The 16,920-nt window shown below is 43.2% G+C and overlaps 1 protein-coding gene across 2 annotated transcripts in view; it reads left to right on the top strand.

The window, feature by feature from the left end:
* Positions 1 to 16,920, top strand: part of PCNX2 (pecanex 2) — a 338,376-nt gene that overhangs the window by 85,941 nt on the left and 235,515 nt on the right. For both annotated transcript variants that reach the window (XM_027530589.1, XM_027530588.1), the window contains 3 exons: positions 1,426 to 1,597; positions 11,566 to 11,676; positions 13,298 to 13,389. In XM_027530589.1, coding sequence (XP_027386390.1) covers positions 1,426 to 1,597; positions 11,566 to 11,676; positions 13,298 to 13,389 — 375 coding nt within the window. The remainder of the gene's footprint in view (positions 1 to 1,425; positions 1,598 to 11,565; positions 11,677 to 13,297; positions 13,390 to 16,920) is intronic.

Below are 16,920 nucleotides of genomic sequence, written 5' to 3'. Positions count from 1 at the left end.
TTCAATTCCTGGCAGAAGAAGTTTTAACCTTTTAGTAAAAGAATCAGGGCAAGTGGGAAGTAGGTATTTTATTATATTTCTAAAATGATATCAGTTTGAGGAAAGATCTACTTATCTATCTGTCTATATATCTATCTATATGCTTGTGTATTTGTATACTAAGTGGCTGTCTATACCAAGCAATTTATTTTGATATTAACTTGATAAGAAATGCATTAAGATTTCACTTAGGCTTTAGTTTCAATTTTTTTTTTTTTCAAATGCAGAAGTATTTCCCTTTCCCATTAATCTATGACCTAGTTGGATTTAAAAGGAAATTTCATAAGAGTGCAAATATTCCTTTAAGACTAAGCCCAGACTCAGGGCCAAACATAGCCAGCCCCCATGGACAGGCTGTGTTTTCTTTCCCATTAAATGATGGCCTCAGAATAGGACTATTTCTATTATAGAAGCAGAGCAATTTAAATTGCATTTCTAAATATAATATGTTCAAGGCAGTGACTTTAAAAATTCATATCTGAACTCATATCACTTTCATCTTGACTTTTTATACTCAAAGTAGTTCATGAATTGCAAAGAATATTCTCTCCGTAATTCATTTTTGTTGGTTTTTTGAACCTTAGGAATTGTGCATTAATTTGTGAGATGTAAATTCTTCATTGGCTTTTGCCCTGGAAAGTTGCTTTACGAATTGTGTGTTGATTTGTGAGATGTAGATTCTTCATCGGCTTTTGCCCTGGAAAGTTGATGTTATACCTTTTCCCTAATTTTTCTGTCCATTCCAAGAGAAGAATAAAAATGTGTCTACTCTCTTCGTAACAATATTTTGAGGCCTCAGATGAAATGTGTTACGTTTTCGGTCCTCCTCAGAGGAAAATGCATATAAGTAGCAAATGTTTAAAAATTGGATTATTCCACTGTTCGGTACTAAGGCATTTTATGCAGACTCTGCAGATATAAACTTTGCACCTGAATTGTCTTGCTTTCTAAGACATAAGGAAATTGAAGCCAAGTTATAATTCTATTTCTTGTTAATAATGGAGCTCAAATTAGACCATGTAGAGCAAACAGTGGTTTAAATTAGTTTTGCACTTGAGATGAACAACACAAATAGAAGTTTTGCTGTGGGGGAAGCATTGAATTAGATCTCGGTTTCATCCAAGGCTGGTAATTAAATTTTCAGGTAAATCTTGTTGAGTCTGAGAAGGATAACATTCATTTTGATATTCTCAGTCTTCTTAAACAGAGTAAGCATCGGGGTTTTCTTTTTTCCTTGGTGTTTTGTGTGTCTGAATTATAGTGGGGGAGGGGGAGAATGTGTTATAGGGTGCAACTTGTATAATATGGTATAAATGACTGAATATGAGCTTTCTGTCACTGAATCAAAATTAAAGGTGCCATTCAGAAATTATGTTTGTTTTCTAGGGACACAACCAAATCATAACATACAGCAGACCAATCTATTTTTGTGTGCTGTGTGGCCTTATTTTGCTTCTTGATACAGGGGCCAAAGCCAGGCACCCTCCCACTTACATTGTGTATGGTCTGAAGCTCTTCTCTCCAGAGTCCCTCCAATGGGCTAGGGACCTCTTAATAGGTGAGTTCATTTGGGCGGATTGTGGGAAAGGTCACAGAGACGGGAGGGTACTTCTCCCCTTGATTTTCTGAATCCCTTATTGGAGAAACTTTCTTACTTGCTTATTGGATCAAGAGATGTGCATGTTCCTTTTGGTTTGCATGCTTTCAGTAGACTCTCTGGGAGCCAGAGCCCAAAGCCTCCAACAATGGACTTATTCTAAAGCAGAGGTCCCCAACCTTTTTGAAACCAGGGCCTCATTTTATGGAAGACAATTTTTCCACCGACCAGGGGTTGCGAGGGCCGGGGGTGGGGGTGGTTTGGTGATGATTCAAGCGCAGTAGGGTTTGTGCTCCTATGACTATCTAATGTGGCCACTGATCTGACAGGAGGCGGAGGTCAGACAGTAATGTGAGTGATGGGGAGTGGCTGTAAAGGCAGATGAAGCTTTGGTTTCTCAGGCGCCACTCACCTCCTGCTGTGTGGTCCACTTCCTAATCAGCATCAGTCCATGACCTGGGGGTTGGAGACTTTGTTCTAGAGGATGTTGACACTCATGACTAGGGAGCTGCAGCACTTAATATCTGAAGACAGGTGGCTAGGTGCCTGATGTGGGGCATCAGTGGGGCTCCGGGATGGGGGTGATTTTTGCCCTCAAGATGGTGGTCACAGACTCATCCACATGGCACAGATGCTCTGGAAATGCGTGAGTGGACATGGTTCTCAGTCCGCATGGAGTCCTGGATGTGCTAGTCACCTAGCTTTTCACTGGTGCGCTTCACTTGCCTGAAGGTCCAGGCAGTGTTTGATGGAAAATGCTCCACTTACACAGGTGACCTTCATGTGATAATGGTGTAGGGCCCCAGCTCTGGAGCCAGATGGCTGGCTATTTGAATTCCCGCTCTGCTTCTTTCTTACTTGTGTGACCTTGAGCAAAGTTCAACTGTAGTTTGAGGATAAAAATAGTACACACCTCAGAGGTTGTTGCAAGCTTTAGATGTGTTAGTATGTTTCAACATATAGAAGAGTGTCTGGGACCAGGTATTAGCTATTATTATCTTTATTATGCAAAGAGGCTTCCCCATTGTGGACCTGCAGACTTGACTGCCAATGCTCTGAGAATCGCCTAGAGGATCACACATGTGCTCATTTGTGATTATCTGATCACATTGACCAGATGAGTTGATAAAGGGCAGCTACCAGAGGCTCCGCTTCCTGAATCTGTTACTTGCCAGCTGGAAGCTTTACTCGAGGAGATTGTCAAAGCCATAGGTCCTACATCATCATTCTTTGATCCTATGACAACTCTCGGAGTCTCTCCAATGGGACTCAGGAGGACCCCCAGATATAACGTCTCTTTGTGCTTCTTATAGGTGAAAACCACAGTAGATGTTTCACTCTCTGGCTCACTTTTCCAGCTGCCATCTCGCATCCTTCTTCCTACTGTTTTGGTAGCAGACTGTTCACTCCCCTCCACTGGGCCCACTGCCCAAACCCACCTTTGTCTGCATCTTCAGCACCTCGATTCCTGCTATGTCGTGTGAGGAGCTGAGTGTTGGGACCATGTTTCAGAGACTCTCTGTATTCTAACAGGAAACAGAAACAAGTTGGGAGAAACATAGGCGCTGATCCCATGATGAAAGCCCTAGTCGGGGTCCTCTTGATCACTTCCCAGGTAGTTCGGTGGTAAAGAACCTGCCCACGATTCAGAAGACTCAGATGCAGTACCTGGGTTGGGAAGCTCCCTTGAAGGAGAAGATGGCAGCCCACTCCAAAATTCTTGCCTGGGAAATTCCGTGAACAGAGGAGTCTGGCAGGCTACAGTCTATGGGGTCCCAAAGAGTCGGACACGACTGAGCAACTCAGCGTATACACACATAGTGTCCTTTTGCCCAAGAATCTTTACTTCTACTCTGCTTTTTTTTCTACTCTGGTGTTTTTCACTTTTCTTTTTTATATTATTTGAAATTCCATCACAACACACACACACACACACACACACACACGGTAAGAAGGACTTTAAGTCCCTTCTACCTTCCCATAAATTAGCTCACTCCTCTTCCTTCTGAGATCAGCTGCAGTGCAGGTGTCAGAGCCTGGGTAGGCAGGGATGCCCCATCACCGCTGCACACACGTGGGGGGACTGTCCTTTCCTGTCTTCTCCTGTTTATAAACAGCAGTGCTGGACTCTGGAGTCTTCAGTCAAGGGCATGGGAGGACTTGCGGTTTAGAGATGAAGAGGGCATACAAGGATTTTGGAAGGTGTCCAAAAAACACCCGTCTGTGCATAACGTTGCCTTTTCTCGTCTGTGCCCCACACTCCGTCTTGTGTACCTTGTGGCCATCTTGCCTGAGACTCTCAGTGAGGGTGAGTGTCAGCAGACTTCCATGTCTTAGAGGTCATGAGGGTTTGCAGCCTGGCCTGGAGCCCCAGTTCCCATGTCTTCTCACCTCATCTTTGTGTTCCTTCTCTGCTGCACTCCCAGCCCCAACATAGCAATACACGCTATGCTAGGCAATGATGACTCATTTCCCTGAGTTGGGTCCCATCTTCTATCCTTTCACAACCGCTGCTTTTCATAATATCAAGCTCATTCTGTAGTCTTCTGCTTCATTTGTGATATTTGACCACGCCCCTCTCTGTCACTAGCTTGTACATCCCCCAGGGAACCCCCAGCACCAAGCATGGCGTCCAGTGCATACAGGTGCTAAGGAGACACTTTGTGGAGGGATGAGCGTGGAGTATGCTTTAAATACCAAAGGAATTACTGTACAGATGGACTTTGGAACACTTCCCGTTCATAAATCAGGAAAAGCTTATAGTCGTTTTGGGACTGTTCAACTCAGCCCTTAGAATAAGTAGGAATTTTGTAGGTACCTTTTGCAGATGGTTTGTATAAAGAGATTTAGAAGAAGAAAAACATGACATATATTCCATTTAGAAATCATTTTTTCTGAATAGATCTGCCCTATTCCTATTTTTCTTTAATTTGCTACTATGAAAAAGCCAATGCTATTGAATAAATGCAGTTGTCTTGGCATAGTGGACTTACCATACCATCAGGAAGTGAAATTAAATGTTATTAAAGCTCAGAAAGTAAGACCTTAATGTAATTGGTCAAAGTCTAAGATTTTACTTTTAGCAGTAACCCTGGTTCTAGAATTGACTATTAGCTATGTACATTCAGATTTTATTTATCTTCAAATCAGTGTCATTAGGGAGTGGACATGGGGCAGGGAACATGGCATTTTTTCTTATCTTTTTCACTGGAATTCCCTTTTTTTCTCATTAAAACTCCCCATTAATACATATTTTGTCTGCTTGTCAACAGGAGAGGAGAATAGTGGTAAATAATACAGCATGTCGACTTAATGAGTTCCAGGGTCAAGAAAAGTGGAGACATAGAACAGGGGCAACACCTATCGAATGAAGGTAGTAGATATTATTAGTTTGTACCAAACAGGAATAGATTGTGGGACACATTTAGACAGAAAGAGAGGTTTGTACAAAGTTTCTGACTTTATGAGGGCAAAGAAGTTCAGAGTCATTTATTCTTCTTTGTCACCCCGTCACCTTCTGTCCCTCAGCTACCAAGGGATCTGAGTAGTTTATAGCCGCTGACATTGTTAGGTTCAGAGTTAGCAAGAAGAGAAAGAAAAAGCTTCAGGGAAAACAAAAGGTTATTAGGAAGAAAAGGGAGAGTTTTAATGTCCTGACAAAGTACCACAGATGGGTGGCTCGGAACAACAGAAGTGTGTGTCTACTCGTTCTGGAGGCCAGAGGTCTAACATCTCTGAGAGCACAAGCGGAAGATATTCTCCAGGCTCTCTCCTCGGCCTGTCAGTGGCCCTCTCGTCCTTGTATCTCTTCACATTATTCATTGTCCCTTTTTGTGTGTATCTGTCTTTGTATCCGAATTTCCCGTTTATAAGGATTTCAGTCATATTAGATTAAAGCCCATTCTAATGATCTCATCGTAATGGTAATCTGCAAAGACCCTCATCTCCACATAAAGTCCCGTTCACAGGTCCTTGGGGTTAGGACTCTGACATCTTTTGGAAGGGCGCAATTTAACCCATTCAACAAGGAGCATCTAAGAGAAAGGACAGGAGAAAAATAGAAACTGAGTGTGGGCCCGAAGATGCTCGTGTGCTCTTCATGCTGAGGAAGAGGTCCTCTTCTGACTGAGGCTGGAGTGTGTGAAATAGTGCCTGGAGTTGTGCTTTCTGGGTAATATCTCTGTTCCCCACTGCCGCTCTTGGTTTCTGCTCAGACCACCAACCTACCAGAGCATAGAGAGGCGGCAGAGGAAGAGGAGCAGGAAGAGAAGATGTAATATCTGCTGCCTTATTCTGCCTGCCAGGGCAGAGGGGGTTGAAAGCGAGCCAGGGGTAGGAGGTGAGTTTAGTGGCCATTGGGCAGATGGGGAGGTTGGAGAAGCTCTGCCACAGGGGACGTGAGAAGAGAACATCAGAACAATAGGAGGAGGAGAAAGTGCAGTGATAAGGAACAGCTCTACACCAAACCACTTCACCAGTCTTGCAGTGAGCTGTAATCCACCTACCAGACAGTGGAGAGATAAGGAACCTTCCAAGAGATAAGGAACCTGGAGAATGAAACTGACACAAGAAGAAAGACAAAGTCAGTGGTGGGACTAGTTGGTTTTGTAGGCTGAGGGGTGAATTCAGGAAATAGAAACCTTCAGAGTGATATTCTTACATAATGTATTTCTCTTTTATGATCTTTTCATGTTCAGAATATCACTTCTTTTTCATTATAAGGAGAAAGTCTTTCTTTTTTCCTCCATGAGTAAGGTGAAAGACCTTTCTAGTGCTCATTTCCTTTGCTGACCTCTGGGCTGAAATTTTTATTACTTTGCATTTGGGTAACTTCAACAAAAGCCTATGAGTGTGACTGGCTTTGTAATCATCCTTTGGATGAGAACGCCAAGAGGTCTGCAGTCTCTAGTACTGTATTTCAAGAAGAGCAGTAACAATGCCAGAGTGTGCTCTAAGAAGTGTGGCCACATGGGCTTCACGGGGTCTTCACATGGGGCAAGGGAATAGGGCTGTCCAGCCAAGAGAGAAAATGCTTGGGTCCTGGGGGCACACACGGTGGCTGCAGGTGGTTAAAAGGCTGCCAGATTGGAACGGGAGAGGTTTTATGTTCTGTTGGAGGAGCTGTGATAATTAGTTCTGGAAGTAGTAACTAGAAGAACTCGGGCAAGATGAGACAGCATCACTTACAGAAGGGTTCCACGTACTGAATGGGTCCTTTTCAGACTTGAGAGTTTGACATTTTGTTTTAGTCTTTAGGACCATCACCTGCTACCTGCACTAACGCAGCTTCAGTGACGTAACCCTTGGAGATAATGGAGGTTTTGTAACCAGTGACTGAGAGGGATCCACTCTCACCTGCACACTGAGATGCACATTTTCATGTCTTGTGTAAAGACTTGTCTCTTGGCCCCAGTAATCCATGACAGGACCATTCGCTAAAACACAGATATGACGTGTAGGAGACACACAGGGTTTGCAGTCATACCGAGTTCATGTTGTTGCTGTTCAGTCGCTCAGTCGTGTCCAACTCTGCGACCCCATGGGCTGCAGCACGCCAGGCTTTCCTGTCCTTCACTATCTCCCGGAGTTTGTTCAAACTCAGGTCCATTGAGTGGGTGATGCCATCCAGCCATCTCAGCCTTTGTCACCTGCTTCTCCTCTTGCCCTCAATCTTTCCCAGCATCAGGGTCTTTTCCTTGGTTTTATTTCCATGTTATTTTAATTCTGCCCACCTCCCCCCACCCCAACCTGCAAATATAGTAATGAATATTATTCTTCACATTCAACATAAGAAAGGAGCAAGTTCCAATATTTTTATTTATACCCTGTGCTTGAAAAGAAATGGCACTGTACCAGAAGTTTCTGCATTTATGGTAATTATTAGGGAACATGAGGAGTAGGCAGGATATGAGAGAAAATTACACACCCTCCCAGCAGTACACTAAGAAAAAAATCTTTGTTCACAGGGAAAATTGCCAACAAACACAGGAATTTGTTTATTTTTCACTTCTGGGAAAAAAGACAAATTCATTTCAGCAACTTCAGGTGGAATTTTCCAGTCGTCCTACTAATGCCACGAGGTTTGGGCGGCGTTTTCATTCACCTCTTCCACTCTGACTTTAAAGACGAGACACTTCCTTCTCTACTTCCGCCTGGGGATGACCTAAATCCTGGGCTCCCCGTCGTCTGCTCTCCTTCCTCTGCTGTGTCCTTCTGCTCCTACTCCACAGGTGTGGCCAGAGCATCATCGGTTAGAACTTCTGGTATCTTGTATCATTTTATTTTCCTCCTGCCATCCTTCATCGTGTTCCACTTCTTTCCACTTTATTAGTTTGGGTGTTATTGCCTAATGTATTTCTTTTGTTAATATTTATTCTATTTATTATGTATTTATTTGGCTATGCTGGGTCTTAGTTGTGGCATGCAAATTCTTGCTTGCAGCCTGTGAGATCAAGTTCCTTGACCAGAGATGGAACCCCAGCCCCCTGCGTTGGGAACATGGAGTCTCAGCCACTGCACCACCAGAGGGTCCCAGCCTAATGTATTCTCGTAGAAAATACTTGTCTACCTGCATTTCCAGTATTTGGCTGCCATTATTGTATTATTTCACAGCCAAAAATTTTTTCCCTGTAGTTCTTCATTCTTGGTATGGTTTTTGAAGTAATGAAATCTCATTGCGCCCTTTCTCTGCGCCTATCCTGGTCATGAAGAATGCAACAAACCATCTAATCTTCACTGCTGGGTTTTGAATCCTGAAGTTAAGAAAAACTAGTCGGTTTTCTTGAAATTAGATAAGTTAACATTTTGATGCTCAAAACTGTATGTCCTACCATTAACTTTCTCTTTATTTCTTCTATCTTTCCTTTCATATAAAAACTGAGAAAACAAATTGTTGTATGTGGTTATGACTCAGTTCAGTTCAGTTCAGTCGCTCAGTCGTGTCCGACTCTTTGTGACCCCATGATTTGCAGCACGCCAGGCCTCCCTGTCCATCACCAACTCCCGGAGTTCACCCAGACTCACGTCCATTGAGTCGGTGATGCTGTCCAGCCATCTCATCCTCTGTCGTCCCCTTCTCCTCTTGCCCCCAATCCCTCCCAGCATCAGAGTCTTTTCCGATGAGTCAACTCTTCGCATGAGGTGGCCAAAGTACTGGAGTTTCAGCTTTAGCATCATTCCTTCCAAAGAAATCCCAGGGCTGATCTCTTTCAGAATGGACTGGTTGGATCTCCTTGCAGTCCAAGGGACTCTCAAGAGTCTTCTCCAATACCACAGTTCAAAAGCATCAATTCTTCAGCACTCAGCTTTCTTCATAGTCCAACTCTCACATCCATACTAGTGGATATCTATTATCACAGAATATTGAATATGGTTCCTTGTGCTATACAGTAGGGCCTGGTTGTTTGGTTGTTGTTGTTTAGTCACTAAGTTGTGTCTTACTCTTTGTGACCCCATGGACTGTAGCAGTCCACGCTTCCTGTCCTTCACCATCTCCCGGAGTTTTCTCAGACTCATGTCCATTGTGTCAGTGATGCCATCCAACCATCTCATCCTCTGTTGTCCCCTTCTCCTTTTGCCCTCAGTCTTCTTTCCCAGTACCAGAGTCTTTCCCAGTGAGTCGGCTCTTCACTTAAGGTGGTCAGAGTATTGGAGCTTCAGCTTCAGCATCAGTCCTTCCAATGAATATTCAGGGTTGATTTTCTTTAGGATTGACTGGTTTCTCCTTGTTGTCCAGGGGATTCTCAAGAGTCTTTTCCATCACTACAATTCAAAAGCATCATAACCCGGTGTACGAGACAGCAAAAGAGACACTGATGTATAGAACAGTCTTATGGACTCTGTGGGAGAGGGAGAGGGTGGGAAGATGTGGGAGAATGGCAGTGAAACATGTAAAATATCATGTAGGAAACGAGTTGCCAGTCCAGGTTCGAGGCATGATGCTGGATGCTTGGGGCTGGTGCACTGGGACGGCCCAGAGGGATGGTATGGGGAGGGAGGAGGGAGGAGGGTTCGGGATGGGGAACACATGTATACCTGTGGCAGATTCATTTTGATATTTGGCAAAACTAATACAATTATGTAAAGTTTAAAAATAAAATAAAATTGGAAGAATAAAAAAAAAAATAAATAAAATAAAGGTAAAGAAGAAGAAAAAAAAAAAAAAAAAAAAAAAAAAAAACAAAAGCATCAATTCTTTGGCACTCAGCTTTCTTTATGGTAAGTCACACACAGCTCACTTCTGTGTATGACTACTGGAAAACCCAGAGCTTTAACCATATGAACCTTTGTTGGCCATTATCCATCCTATATATAATAGTTTGCATCTGCTAACCCCAAACTCCAAATCCATCCCTACCACTACCCCTTGTTATTGCCAACTTTGATTGAGAAGCATGTTACTCACAGATCTCTAGATTTTCACAATATAGTTAAAATCTTGTGACAGAAAACATTACAACAAAATCACCATGTATGTCAAAATATGGCTCCAATCCCAAGCAAAGGCTTGTTTGTCATAGCCATATTTGTTGCGTAAAATTTTACCTCCACGCAATGTTAGAACAGTTTTTTTGGTATTGTTGTAGTGGGGTTTATCCCATATTATTATAGTGGCGTTAACCCACTATTTTCCACATAATGGGACACACAAATACTCTCATCCCTACGATTTCACTGTGGAAAGTTTTGCATTTCTGGTTCTTCAGAAATAGCTGAAACACGGTCCCCATCCTTCCTGCGTGCACTGTTCACTGTGGTTTATGTATGGGGTTTGGACATAGTTCCATGTTTAGGCGTCTTAGATTTCAAATCAAATTTCCCTAGTTTTACTAAGGTTTACCAGTATTAAACTTCATTGACTTTCCACCCAATAAACTGAGACAGAAAGGTAGATGTATTGTACCAGCACTAATGGGAGTTTCTGTGTTTCTATGAAACCTAACTGAAAAAATAGAATTGAGAAAGAGAGAATGAGGGCTAAGTTGCTATAAAATGCAGCTTGACTATATGTTGTTTCCCCGAACTAATGATCTCTGTGAGATTTTGAATTATAATGTGTAGAAGGAGTTAGTCGCTCAGTCGTTTCTGACTCTTTGCAACCCCGTGAACTGTAGCCCACTAGGCTCCTCTGTCCATGGGATTCTCCAGGCAAGAATACTGGAGTGTGTTACCATTCCCTTCTCCAGGGAGTCTTCCTGACCCAGGGATGGAACCCAGGTCTCCCATGCTGCGGGCAGATTCTGTACCATCTGAGCCCCCAGGGAAGCCCGTAATGTGTATGTTTCATCCAGTTGCGCTGTGACGGTTTGGGAGCCCGCAGTCTTCCTCTTCTCAGGCAGGGCCTGCTTCACCTCCCGGTGACCTGCTGCACCCGAGAAGCAGGTCCTTCAGTGTCGTAGCATCATGGTGATGGCGTTTCTTGGTTAACTGCCACCTTACCTTCCCTTGCTCCTCTGTGGGTTCTGACTGAGCTCTGAGGTTGCAGTGAGAACAGAGAAGACACAACAGCTCAAGCCCTTGAAGTGACAAAGCCAGTAGTCTTGCAGGAAGGGATCCCCTAATGACTGGCCTTGGGTTTTGCACGTTCCTGTCATTTTCCTGGTCCTCTTTCTCCTGTCTCATCTCCCCCAAGTTCAAGTCAGTCCTTGCAAACTAAAGGCCAGTCTACTCTCTACCTACCATCCGCAAGTGTCCGCTTAGTCGTGGGCCAGCCTGCTGGCCTCTCCTTCAGCAGCCCCTTCTGTTACTTCCAAGGCCTGTGTTTGGTTCGGCCTCAGCCTCTGTCAGTGGCTGGGGGAGAAGAGGCCATAGTGTCTCCAGGACCTGCGTGGGGTGGATTAGGCTGAAAGGTGGGAGGGAGGTGGGATTGTGATGGAACCTGGGCCCTTGTTCCTGCGTGCTCACTGTCAATTTTGTCTGTTCGCTTTCAGTATTTCTCTATTGCTTCCCTGCAATCTCCCTCCTTGGACTCTTCCCGCAGATCAACACTTTCTGCATTTATCTTTTGGAGCAAATTGACATGCTGTTTTTTGGAGGTTCTGGTAAGTCTTTTACATTCTGTTCTTTCTGTAAAAAAGTCTCAAGTTCAGATAAGGGCTAAATAGCCTCAGGCATGGAATGAAACCTGGACAGTTAGGTTTCCTTTGTCTTCACCCTTAAAGGACTTCAGCTTGGGTTGGTTAGATTGATTGTGGGTCCTTCTAGATTCATCTGGCCAGACTGAAAGTGGCCCACCTGGCTTGACACAAGCAGAAAATGGGGATGCGTAGAATTCTATGAGCTTTGGATTTGGTTTAAAACTGAAACTGTGAGTTGCTCCATCGTGTCCAATTCCTTGCAACCCCGTGGAATATGGCTAAGTAGGCTCCTCTGTCCATGGGGTTCTCCAGGCAAGAATATTGGAGTGGGTTACCATTTCCTTCTCCGGGGGATCTTCCAGACCCAGGGATTGAACCCAGGTCTTCTGCATCACAGGCAGATTCTTTACCATCTGAGCCACCAGGGAAGCTTGGGCTTGGTTTAGGGACCCTCTAATTTTTCGTTGGAAAAGCTGTATGTGTTAATGTGTGTGAATGTGAGTGAGTGGAGGTTAGCATGTGAGCATGTGCATTTGAGCACGTGCCTGAATGAGTTAGTTTGGGAGATGTGGGTGTGACACTGTGAGTGTGTGTCGTGTGTAGGCCTGTACAGACAGGTGACCTGTGCCCTTTCATTTGGTGTGTTCCTTACTTTCTGATCAAGGTGGGTGAAGCTTCACCAATGCTTACTTGGAGACATTACCCGGATTTCTCACCTTTAAAGCTTACTCCTATCTGAATGGAAACTAACACACTGATCTCATGGGGTTGCTGTGAGGATTTCATGAAGTCATGTACATAAAGCATTAGAGCGTAGCGGGTGATCTGTTACAGCTACTTCCTCCTTGTATACATGCACACACACATATACACACATCTACACACACAGGAGTGCTGGCTTGTTCTGTTTATCTATCCATTCATTTATCCATCTATTTATTAAACTATCTAGCTATCTATTCATCCATCTCTATATATCTATGTATGTATCCATCTATTGTCTATCTTTCATCTATCCATCTGTCATCTATTCATCTATTAATATCTATGTATCTGTCTATTCATCTACCTAGCTACCATTCATCCACCCATCTATCTATACATCTATTCATCTGTTTATTTATTCATCCATCTATCATCTGTCTTTCATCTGTCTCTCATCTATCTATTCATCCATCATCTATCTATCTATCTATCTATCCCTATCTGTGTCTAATTTCCATCTCCATATTTGTCTGTCTGTCTCTCTCCTTTCTTCTACTGAAATCACATCCCTGATCTTTCCTGGGCCAGGAGCTTCCAACTATAAGCAACAAGGTCTCCCCACCTCCACGATGACTGGTTCACAGTCTTCTAAAAGTCATCAAAAGTTCTTTCTAACTGTGGTCTTGCTGAGTGTTCAGTTAAAGGTCAGTGTCTTTCTTGTGGTAAGCGTCACCCAGTGCTTTGTGGCTGCCCTGTGGACTGATTCTTTGCCCCTGGGGCAGGCATTTTGCATTTGAACGTTACCAGCTTCACTTTCTGCCGTATGTGTGGACTGTGAGACCTGCCGTCCAGCAGGGAACTCTTGTTGTTTGTGTTCCAGCCGTTTCGGGGTTGCCGTCAGCTGTTTACAGCGTGGCCCGGAGTGCGTCCGCCGCGGCCCTGCTGCACGTGTTCTGCTTCAGTGCCGTGAAGGTAGGTGCAAGGCCACGGGCCTTCTTCTCACATCCATTGAATTAACCGTATTTTAAGTAAACAAACCTCTCCTCCAGTTACCAGAGGAATGGGATCTGAGCACATCAGGAGTAACAGGGCCTGGAGGATGAGGCCTCAGTGATCTAGAAGGTGCATTAAGATACCTGATTTGCTACTGACCACAAAGCCCACCTGGTCTGAACCCCCCCGCTCTTGCAGGTGTCTGCCTGGCCCAGTCAGTTACTGACACTGGGAGGGGCTTTGGCTTAACATGGCAGTTGACAGGCCCCCACTTTCTTACTGATGCTTCCGTCTGAAATACCACTCAGAAGACGGTAAAAGGATACAATTGCATACAGCTTTATGGACAGAGAACAGGAATGGATATGATAGCAAAAAATTTTAGAATCCAGAAAACAGAAGGACCATAGATTTATTCAGATGGAGAAAGTTAAAACCCAGGCTGGCAGCAAGGGAAACCTAGGAAGATTAAAAAAACACAAGATAGTAACTTTTGGAAAAGAACAATTGGTATCAGAAAAGAAATATATGGTCAGTACATGGCTCAGCTGTGAATAATATGTTGTATTTATGACAGTCTGAATAACAGTTGCAACTATAATAGCAGAATAGGGGGAGATGAAGTGTATGTGTGTGTGTGTGTGTGCCTATTTGACTTTGCAGAGGTCTTAATCTTGTCTTGCATGTTAGAAAGTCAGCAAATAATATCTGAAGTTGAAAAAAGTCAAGAAATAACAAAACAAGCATGTTATTTGGAAATATGGAGGCAAATAGGTGAAGAAGAAACAGCTGAAAGTCACTGCCTTCAGGCAGCAAGAATTAGAGCAAAGAGATGGCTGATGTGGGCCGAGGACCACTGCTGCTCACTGCTACATGCAGAGCTGCAGAGGGTCCGTGAAGTCTGAAACATAACACGTTCAGGGCCATCTTCAATCAGTAAAAAAGAGATTGATTGATAGTATACTTATTTCTTGACTTTATGGACACTCTGCCTTTAATGTGTTACACCACAAGTACGTCTTTGATAAAATAAAAATTAAATGCAAAAGAGTAAATGATATATGTTCCAAAGGGCTTTAAATAGATAGTATATGGCATTTGTTAACTGACTTTTGAAAAAAATTTTAATTTAAAATCATATTAAACTCATCAGTATCAGTGGCAGCAATATAACTGTTTATTCCTCTTTGTGGAAGAGAGGAATTCAGTAATGTCATCTTCCAATGCATCACAGTTGAATTTCTCTGGGATAATCAATGGCATAATTCCCTCCTTCACTCTTTCCTTCCTTTTCATATGATTATCTTCTTTTACATTAAAAAAAGGAAGAGGAGAGGGCTCCTTTTCCCAATACAATGAGGGTAGCATACAGCTTTTGGTGGATCTGTTTGCCTTCACCTTTATACTTCTGGTGGATCTGTTTGTCATCACATATATATTTGTCACATAGAACAACAATTATATAATTAATCAGTGTTTCTGGGTTCTTTCTTTTGAAAGAACCTACATTTCTTTATTCTATCATAGGACCCAGGTATTCCATTCAGCAAAATTACTAAGGTATTTTCTGAAAACCTCTTTCTACTGCTCTTTGGTAAAATAACTGCCTATAAAATTTGGGGATCACAAGCTTTTCTCTGCAGGACCCTTTATAGTTTGTTCTGTTATGTTCCAGTCTTTGTTTGCTTATACATTTAATTTTCATTAATTTTTCGAAATTCTGGTTCATTGAGATATAATTTGTATGCTGTAGAACCCATATTTTTAATATACATAATTTGATAAGTTTTGATAAAGAGTTTTCCAGGTGGCACAGTGGTAAAGAATCCACCTGCCAATGCAGGAGACTCAGGAGATTCAGGTTTGATCCCTGGATCTGGCAGATCCCCTGGAGAAGGAAATGGCAACCAGCTCCAGTATTTTTGCCTGGAAAATTCCATGGACAGAGGAGCTTGGCAGGCTACAGTTCATGGAGTCACAGAGAGTTAGACACAGCTGAGCACAAGTTTTGATAAATGTAAGTTTTGATCAATTCCTGCCTCCAAAATTGGAGAGATAGACAGGTAAATACAGAGAACCAAAACTTACTGCAGCAGGAGCCCAGGAACAGAAACCTCTGTAAGAACCAGGACCAAGAGGAGGAAAACCTGAACTGTGGCTTACAAATTGCTGAAGGCTCAGTGTAGACAAGTCTGAGAGTTAATAACCCCAAGTGAATCCAGTTGTTAGAAAGCCCCACACTCTTGTGAGTTGCACCCCCTTGAGCTCAACAGTGAATAATTGGAGAAGAATCCTCCTGCTTTCAGTAGGTGGAGGGGGAAGAGTAACAATTTTGAAATATAGCAGAGTATTCTGTTCTTCTTAACCAAGCCTGCCTTAAGATTTTACTGTAGCCTAAAGTACTGGGATTTTTCCAGAGCTGAATGGACCTGGAGGAAGGGCAATGCCAAACTCCAGTTTGGCTCCAGCCTTCCATGTGGGGAAAGGGAAATACCCAATTCCAGCCCAGTCCATTCTTTCCATTCTATTTCACCTAAGGTGGGGATGGGACTCAGAAGCACTTGTGAAGCTTACTGTCTAGAGGCGCAGGGTCACCAAAATACGGAACTAATCACTGGACTGTAGAGTTTCCCTACCCTCACACATTAATACCTATTACTAAAAGTCTGTTTACCATACTTCCTTTTATGTCTTACATGTTTGGCTACCAAGAAAAAAAATTACAAGGCATACTGAAAAGCAAAACACACAGTTTGAAGAGAAATATCAAGCATTGGAACCAGACCTAGATATGACAAGGATATTGGAATTATCAGACAGGGAATTTAAAGCAACTATGATTAGCATTCTTGGAGAAGGCAATGGCACCCCACTCCAATACTCTTGCCTGGAAAATCCCATGGATGGAGGAGCCTGGTAGGCTGCAGTCCAGAGGGTTGCTAAGAGTCAGACATGACTGAGCGACTTCACTTTCACTTTCATGCATTGGAGAAGGAAATGGCAACCCACTCCAGTATTCTTGCCTGGAGAATCCCATGGACAGGGGGAGCCTGTTGGGCTGCCATCTATGGGGTTGCACAGAGTCGGACACGACTGAAGTGACTTAGCAGCAGCAGCAGCAGCAGCATGATTAGCATGCTAAAGGTGCCGATGTATAAAGTGGACTGCAAGCAAGAACAGACACACAGTGTAAGCAGAGAGGTGGAAATTCCAAGAAAGAACCAAGAAGAAATGCTGGTGATTAAAAGCACTCTAACAGAAACGAAGAATGCCCTTGGTGGGCTTATAAGTAGATTGGACATGACCTTGGAAAGAATCTCTGAGTTAAGGATACGTCAATAGAAACTTTCAAAATGGAAAAGCAGAGAGAAAGAAGACTGAAAAAACCCCAGAATATCCAAGAGCTTTGGGACAACTACAAGAGGTATAACTAATGTGTAATGGATGTACTAGAGAAGAAAGAATGGACTGTGATTAAGAATCAGATCAGATCAGATCAGTCGCTCAGTC

This window comes from Bos indicus x Bos taurus, chromosome 28 (genome assembly GCF_003369695.1).
Source record: "Bos indicus x Bos taurus breed Angus x Brahman F1 hybrid chromosome 28, Bos_hybrid_MaternalHap_v2.0, whole genome shotgun sequence".
In the NCBI taxonomy this organism is placed as follows: Eukaryota; Metazoa; Chordata; class Mammalia; order Artiodactyla; family Bovidae; genus Bos; species Bos indicus x Bos taurus.
This window is presented reverse-complemented; position numbering and strand designations above follow the sequence as displayed.